At 39.5% G+C, this 8,917-nt stretch overlaps 1 protein-coding gene across 1 annotated transcript in view; it reads right to left on the minus strand.

Annotated features, from left to right (window-relative positions):
* Positions 1–5,629, minus strand: part of nphs1 (NPHS1 adhesion molecule, nephrin) — a 36,716-nt gene extending 31,087 nt beyond the window's left edge. The window contains exon 1 of the mRNA XM_008284981.1: positions 5,425–5,629. Coding sequence (XP_008283203.1) covers positions 5,425–5,629 — 205 coding nt within the window. The remainder of the gene's footprint in view (positions 1–5,424) is intronic.
* Between the last annotated feature and the right edge of the window lie 3,288 nt (positions 5,630–8,917).

Below are 8,917 nucleotides of genomic sequence, written 5' to 3' on the forward strand. Positions count from 1 at the left end.
CCAGGAAGTAGCAAAACCCTGGCTTCATTTTCTCAGTGCAGAAACCAACGGGTGACACCACAGCAGCTACGTCCATCTTTTATACAGTCTATGGTCAAAGGGATATATCAGGTAGCGATGAACATTCAGGTCTTGAAGCTGATGTGTTGGAAGCATAAAAAGTGGGAAAGTGTAAGGATCTGAGAGACTTTGACAAGATGATGTTAAGTGGAAACAAACCCAACTGAAAGCTCTCAAACTATTATTTTGTTTATATGTTAATTGCCTCTTTGGATGCATGTTTGTTTTTAGATAAACTATTTGATGCCGGTGAAGTGACTTCCATCTAGCTCAGCATGTTGAAAGTTCAACATACGATTTCAAGCCAAGGGGTCAAAGGAAATGGCTTGAGGTCCATCTAAGGAGATACCTTTTCTATCTTTAGTTACCTTTAAAAAGTTGGACTTAGCTTTTTTAAATGATATGGAAAGCTTAGCTTAGGCTTGGACTTATCAAACTTGACACGAGTTGGAGAGTTAAGGACCAAAAGGAAGAGACCAACAGCAGGTATTTAAGAAATTAAAAGCAAACTTAAATCAAAAAGCTGATACAAAAACAAAGCACAGTCCAGACAAATCACTGGCAAAAATTAAATTAAAAAATCAAGAAATTACAAAGGCATGGCATAACTGAAGCAAGAAATTAAGAAACACAAGAAGTCTCAAAAAACAAAATGTCTAAACCGGAGGCAGGTGAACAGGAGGTCGAACATGACGGCAGCGAACAAGGCAACAAACAGGACAAACTGACAAAGACAAGATTATTTAAATGCTCTGAAGTAACACAGGTGAAACTAATCAGGGCCATCAAAAGGGAAAGGAAGAGGAACAGAAGTAAAGACAGAAGCGACAAACGAGGAAAGGCGATTTCAAAATAAAACAGGAAGTAACTAAAAAAGGGACGTGAAACCAACACATAGACACAAACAATGACAGTAACACAGAAAAGGAAAGGGAAACAAACAGGAAAGAAATCTCATAAACAAAACAAAAATAGCAACCAAAACCCAAGACCATGACAGAACTGTATCTAACCGACCACTGGAAAGGAAGTGTTGCAGCTGAGGTTCCCTTTTTAGAACCTGGAAGAACCGTGATTCTACCACGTCGTATGGACGATTAAACAGGTGCTGCAATTTATCTACGAGACAAGACAACTGGGTCAGAGCATCTCCGAAATCACAGGTTTTGTAGAATGTTTCCAGTACGTAGTACCAAAAGTGGTTCAAGAGAGGACGACTAGTAACCCAGCAACAAGTTTATAGGTATTCAAGGCTCACTGATGCATCTGGAGAGCCAACAGAAAAATGCACAGTTTGATGCATACAAGGTTTGTGTAGCTTCAGAAAGATGAGACAAGACAGCAGGATGCACTTTGAGATGAAGCCGAGCTGCCCTGAACGGTGTTCTTCTGGAAAACCTTTGTACCTGGATTCATGTGGTTGTTACTTTGACCCCTACCTCTAACCCAAACCCTTCCATTCCCTAATGGATTTTAGGTTTCACCAGGATAATAAACAGGACTTAACGGGTCATCAGCTAATGTCTTGATGCCTGATACCACAGGTGAGGGGTCTTGTGTCAATGCCTCAATGAGTTGGAGCTGTTTGGTGGCACAAGGAAGATCTACACAACATCAAGCATTAATGTTGTGGCTGACTGGTGTAAGCTGATAAGTACTTCTTGAAGGCTCTGTTTCCTACATGCTGATTTCAGTGGCAATTTTCAACCTATAAAATGAGAAAATTAACAATAAAAGCAATTTGCACAATGTCAGTCTGGCATATCATCTCAACACAAAAAAAAAAAATACTCTACTACTGACATTTGGATGTTTGATTAGACTATAAATAGACAATTTTCTTATTGTATTTCTGCAGAGTGGAAACATCTCACTTGGTAAGAACCTCCCGCTGCAGGCATTTCCATTGACATGCAAGTGGTTGTCTATACTCATAGCAGAGGCATTTTGTTTTAGAATGAATTTCCAATGTGGTAAATGAAATCCAATCCCGGATTCACAATGCCGACTGAATAAACTGTCTATTAATTGATGCCAGGCAGAGTCCCTCACTCTGTATCTCTCTTCTGATAGTCTGGCATGCCAACAGGGCTTGATTTGTTTGATGCATTGCCATAACCTGTGGGGATTAGATGATGTTAAGCGTTGGTTTTCCAGCTCCTGATGGCTCACAGCCTACTAACATGTGGAAAATAGTATCTTGGTCTGACAACCACCCAGGCCTAAAAATGCATGTGTCAAGTAAGCTGGCAAGATAATTAACACCAACCAGAAGCAATTTTCACATCTAAGTTATCATTGAGTGCAGAGAGAGAGACGTTTAAGTTATTAATCATATTCCTCTTTCCTGAAATTTACTCACGAATAGTGCAATCAACTTGCAGAGACTGTGTATTTATAGTTAGGGACATGGCGAATGGCTGCAACGCAATTTGCTTATTTGTCCATTATGCTGTATTTATTTCATCTAGAGCCTTCAAAATTTGGGGATACAGTGCATCTGCATAGCCATTATTCCTGCAGCAGAATACATCTTCCCCGTTGCAAATCTGCATTTGTGCTTCAACAACAAAACTGAAAACACTATATTTATGTTTTCCAAATAAGTGGGAAAGGTCAGCCCTAAGAGAAAGAGGAAAAGAAAGTTAAAATTACCAGTGTCAGTGCTTTTAAAGAGGCTTTTTCATCATTCTGTCACATGAGTTTAACAAATATGTTTTACATTTTTGTATAGCCTTAAAATCATGCAGCATTTTTCGAGAAAGTATTTGCTATAGTTTTGCATGGCTACTCACTTTCTTTCCTTTTTCAGAAAGCTTGTTATCAGGATTTGTTTCGTAGAGCTCAACCTGATGTCCAAATCAGAATCAGAATCAGCTTTAATGGCCAAGTACGTACACAACATACAAGGAATTTGGTTTCGGCTGTTGGTGTCGCCCTAGGAATTTGCACGATTAATAGAAATAGGAAAATTAAAATAAAATCAAGTAAAATAACTAAAGAAAGAAAAGAATAAAATACAATAAATGTTAATAAAAAATAAAAACAAGATAATAAGACAAATATATACAAGAATTTACACATCTAGTAGAAAAAGGTACATCAAATGCTATCCAGTAAGGGCTCATACGATATCATATCATGCAGAAAAAGATGCTTTGGATAATTCATCACATTGTTTGCTCAGCAGAGTAGCCCCGTCTCCATTGTTTGCCATATCGTCTGCACTGTCTGCAGTACATGTAGCAGAGTATTTGCTGAGCATACGGTGGTCAAGTCGTCGCAGCAAGTTGCTTTGTGAAATATATTGCTGGAAATTTAATACATTGTCACTTTCACTTTTTAATATAACTCCAACATCTATTAAAAATATATGTATATATCAGACACTTAACTGTTTTTTTTCTTTCAATTCCAGTATCTGTCAGGCTCTATTGTTTAGCGCTAGTCTATTATACAAGGTAGTAATTTCATATAACACCTTAAATTAGTTCTAACACTGTCAACACAGTGTGACAGATGTGAAAAAAGCTCAAGGCTCTTTATTACTTTCTATCTATTTTTCTTTCTCTTCACTAGAAAACATACTTAAAGAATGCGTGAATCAAACTTTAAACTTGACAAAAACGTTGCTTTCGATGACATTCTGAAACGCATGCCATATACAAGAAATCTCATAATCTTCATGTGTGACCATGGTTTTTAAATGTTTGGTAATACTTAGTTGATATTAGGTAGGAGAAAAAAATGCAACACTTGCTATATATGCGATGTCACGTGTGTTCATTAGTAATTACATTTAGTCTGACTGACTGGCTGCGTGCCATGTGCTACATTTAAATTACTGCTCGCGGGCCAATTATTGAAAATAAATTAAGACATATGTAATGCCTTGGTGCCTCGAACAAGCTGTTTTATCTGTTCATCTGTGTGTTTACCTTTGCAATAAGACCTGTCGAGCACAAATGCATAAAATCCCAGATTTAGGCTCATGTCAGTCCACATTTACATCATTGCCTCGGCTTTGCGACACTAAGGGTGCTACATTTACTGTAAGTGTATGTTGAAATCAACACTGGCCCCTCTTGGGCGTGAATGTGTGATTTCAGGCTTTTTTTAAGCATCAATAAACATCACTGATGGTGACAATCAGAGAAAACGGGTCCCATATCAAGTGCAGTCAAGTGTCATCTTAAATGATTTTGCTCTTTCTGTTCAGTGTAAAGTGATTGCATACATCAGTCCGCAGTCTGCACTTTCTTTTTTCCTGGAAAGTGTACCTGCGCTGATGGGTATTTTATTCATGAGTGAGCGCATGAGTGTTTGGCAGCTTGTGTGTTTGCGGTCTTCATATTCATGTGTACAGGCTCTTATTTTCTTGTCGTGGCTGTAAAAGGTGGCAAGAATATCTGCTGCAACGCTTATCGTAATTTGCTCGCTGACAACTAATCAACGCTGAAACAACATTTTTTGTGTGTTATATGTCTGTTTACGTAAACTCCAGCCAGTAATAAGGATGCGGGGAGCGTGCACGGGCATCTATGCATCCCTCAGTGTTTATGTGTCACCGGCGGTCTCCCACACTGTGCAACAGTGAAGTGCGGCTTGTCTAGTTGCGGGCTGATCAGGAACAGATGCTCTTCTCTTACTCGGGATTGCCTTCTAATTGGCTATTACTTTTTATAGACTGTAGTGCAGATTCTGCAACACACTTTATTCTCTGCCACATTTCACTGATTAGCTGACACTCTGTTGCTTTAATTTCTATTTTTTTTTTTTTTTTGCTGTACATGTGAGTGACAGGTGAAGGCGAGTTTGCAAGAGGCTGTCGACAATCACATCACCTCCCCAGCCCCAGATGCTCCCTGTACTGACAGCCATAAGGTCCTTGTAATGTCTGTGTTGCTTTATTACGGCACTTTGAAGCCATAGCAACAACCTCATCTCATTTACTTTTAGAGTAGCCAGCATCAAGCTGTTCTGTTGGATGCTTCCCGAGCTGACAACAGTGTTAATTAAAACCATATGAACTATATGTCACAGGAAAACAGTGACTTATGTGGGATTCATCTGACACTGACAGCAGATTAATGTGAGGCTTTCTTTAGCATGTCAAACTTTAACGTACCCTTTCCACATATGACACCATGTTCCAGCCTACACAGAGGTTTAATGTGTTCTTGACCATAGTTGACTGTTTCTATGTGATTTTTTTCTACAAGCATCATTCAACCACAGGGAATGTACTTTTTCTAGTGTTGGTGTCTTGTTGTGGTGCTGCTATCAGCAAAGTTTATTTAGTTTAGATAGGTCCATTAAAGCCCAGTAGGCCATAGAGCATATTCCGTGAGTATCCTTGTTTACCTCTCTGGGGATTTCCAATCATGCTGTAGCGTGGAAAGCCTGGCAGGCTTCTCTCCGGTCCCAGGAGGAGGCCATCTTTTGCCCACTGCACAGTCCCTGAGGCCCGCAGAACCTCACACCTCAACACAGCTGTGGCTCCCATTCGCACAGTAACGTTCCTGGGCTCAGACCTGAAGGCCTGCTGGGCCCGGGCGCCTGGAGACATAAAAAAGGAGAAGGAAGGAAGTGAAGTGAAGTGCAACGGTGCAGCCGGAAAGAGATGTGATGGGATTTAATTTAAAGAGATGGAGAAGAATAAGAGCTGAGTATGCGAGAGGAGTAGAAGGAAATAAGAGGAGTAGAGGAAGAATGACACAAACATACACCACAGGGTAGCAGTCCTGTGGTCTTTTGTCTGAGAAGACACCCCATTGTGTCTGGCCACATTATTCATCCTGGCATATGTTTTATTGATGGGAAACTGCAGTGATACGGCCCTGAAAATGAGTCAATAAAGTAATTACTGCAAATTAAATCCCCCCTCGGCCATGCAGATAGGGTATTGGGAGGAGGAAAAAAAGCATGGGGTATCAGAGACCTTGTTCACCTGCGGTTTTTCTTCAATGTCGATGTCCCACTAGCTAATTCCTCCTGGGAAGAGTAATGATTATCACTTTAATCCCCCTTGTTTGTCATAGGTGGTGTTAGCCATCCTTCAGCCAGGCTCTTAGGTGACATTCGGTGGTGCAGTGCGCTCGAGTTGGGAAGGTAACCTTAAAGCAGACCACCCATCAGCCTTTAACACTGGGGCTAGGATTATATGATTATTATACATAGGGGTTTATGAATAAATTCAGTTCAGGGAGCCAAATGCGAGTGCATACTCCAATTAGTGCATAATATCTAAGCATGAGTCTCGTTTAAACAATGCCCCACAGAGAAGCCAGCCTGATTCCATTGGGCTGTTTAAATCTTGACCTTCATTGAAGCAATGACCAAGTTGTTTGTGAAGTGCATGCTCTGTTGCATCTGACAACATGAGTGAGAGGCAGAGCTCTCAGATCAAGGCTGAACCAGTCACCTCACGTCAAATATGAAGGGCAAGATTGGCCATTACAGAGGATGCATACAAACAACCAAACACAGGAGCATATTTGCATACAGTTTACATAAATGAATACTCAACAATGATCTACAGCGGCTGCTAGAATAGTATTACACTGGATTTTTATTTTTTTTTTCCCCCAAAATGCAGTGATAAGGCTTCATTTTGATGGCATAAAGTGAAAAAATTATATGAGCTGAATTCATAATAAAAAATCAAACCTCTGCCCAGTTCATTACATTTGGGAGGTTTTTGCCACTGAAGCTTTAGCCTATTTATGATGGCTAGCAAGTTAAAAAATATTGCTGTATTACTGTCTCAGTTCTACTTATTGATCCTTGTCTACTTCTGCTTCTGTTACCCTACATTCAAAGCACACATAAATCAATTTATTTAATTAATCACAAAAGTAAAATTAGATATTTACATGTACCTCAATAAATGAAGAAATCTTGAAAATAATACACACATATTTAAAGTTTTTCTGCCTTATTATAGAGACAGGTTAAGAGACACAGAGGATGACATGCAGCCGAGGTCCTATGCTGGATTTAAGAAAGGAATATGGATTTTAGCCGTGGAACACTGTGCAGTGAGTCAACAAGGTGAGCCACTGGAGCACTCCGTAATTATATTAATTACATTAATACCCTGTAATTATATAATTAATTATATTTTGACCACTTGTTGGTTGCAGAGCAAGCTGTAAACAACACGAACATACAGTATCATTGCTTCCTGAATTTGATCTGGGTGGATGTTTTGAGCAAGCAATTGCTTGTTTGCACATTCAGCCAACAGGGAACAACGTTAGCATTTGGTCATGTTTTGTCATGTTCGTTGTTACCTCACTTATTCAAGTTCAGTATTTATTCTTGATTTTACTCCAGTTTGTTCCATCAGCTCCTGAGGGAAATATCTTGCTCTTTAGCACAGAATGTATATAAAAGATGAATGGAGCTGATGGACATAGAAACCTGCAGGTTGCATTTCTTCCAACAGCCAGTAGGGGGCGACTCCTGTGGTCGCAAAAAAAAGTCAGATCATATAGAAATCTAAAAGAAAACGATCCTATTTCTCCCTTGATTTGTTGCTTCAGGAAACATTTTCCAGATGAATTTATGGCCTTAATCCCTAGTTTTGATTCTTTTGAGCACAGCACGATGTTATTTAGTGAACTATGGTTCCTATTAAGAGTAAAACTGATGACAAAGCAAGATGCATTTAAGGATGAGGTTATGTTGCTATCATACCCGGGTTGCACTTGAGGCTTCATAACAGTAGTACCACAAGCCAGGGGGTGATGCCACGGTTGCTACGTCCATCTTTTATATGCAGTCTATGCTCTTTAGCAGCTAAATGCTCCAAAATGTTTGCTGAGGAACAGTGCACAGAGATAAAAGAAGACTGAACCAAAACAGTAACTTACAGGATGTTAAACCAAAAAAACAAACAGAAAGATGCCAAAGTCCCCTATATAGGAGAAGTTCAGAGACGGGTAGTAATTTCTTTGTAAGCTTGTGAGTGTTCTGTTTCACATTATAAGCATTTGACCTTGTTGGTATAAAAATACTATTTACCTACAACAGCTTTAAAGGACGGGTAAAGTAAGCCTATTTCACCCAACGGACTGACAGACATTTGCACTTGTCCTTGCACAAGTGTAAGCAAGAAATAAGATTCTGTGTACAGAGTAAGCAAGCATATAGGACACAATACTGGGGTGCTGAAATTGCAGCACTTACAGTAAATGAAATGCAGCCTTCATTAATTAATGTTATTAATTACGTCTGTGCTTTCCTGCTATGAGATGTCAAAATGTCCGCTGTGAAATGTTGATTTCCATTCCTCATGTCTACAATTAAATATGTATACAGTTTGACTCTCAGAGCACATTTTCACATTTGTTTGTGGTTTTTCAGGTAAATAAATCGACTGCATGCTATTTAAGTGGGGACACTTTTCTTCAGGGCAAAATTTCACATCTTGTCATCAGCTTTTCTATCAAATGTTTGTGTAAGACTCTATCTTCCCGGCCTGTCATAAGATGAAAAGGTACATTAATAACATGATGTTCCACACCGTACAGTCACATAATGTGGGGTTATGACTGTGTTTTGTGTGCTCCATGAACTGGAGGTCATTGTGGTGATCACCATGGCAACTTGTGAGGAACTGTTGTGTACATAACGGCAGAAGTGACATTAACGTTGTGTTGTTTATTTTCTGTATGACAGTGTCAGAGGTTGGGAAAAAAAAGGAGGAACACATTCAAGCAAGAAAGAGTGTCAGTAATAACATGCACACTCATGCTGGATATTTTTACCTTGAGTAAAACCCACACTAAACAGCCCCCCCCTCAGTCAGAAAAGCCGGCTTGATTGCAACTGAAGCGGCGTTTAGATGCGT

Source organism: Stegastes partitus, unplaced genomic scaffold (assembly GCF_000690725.1).
Source record: "Stegastes partitus isolate 25-593 unplaced genomic scaffold, Stegastes_partitus-1.0.2 Scaffold383, whole genome shotgun sequence".
NCBI lineage: Eukaryota > Metazoa > Chordata > Actinopteri > Pomacentridae > Stegastes > Stegastes partitus.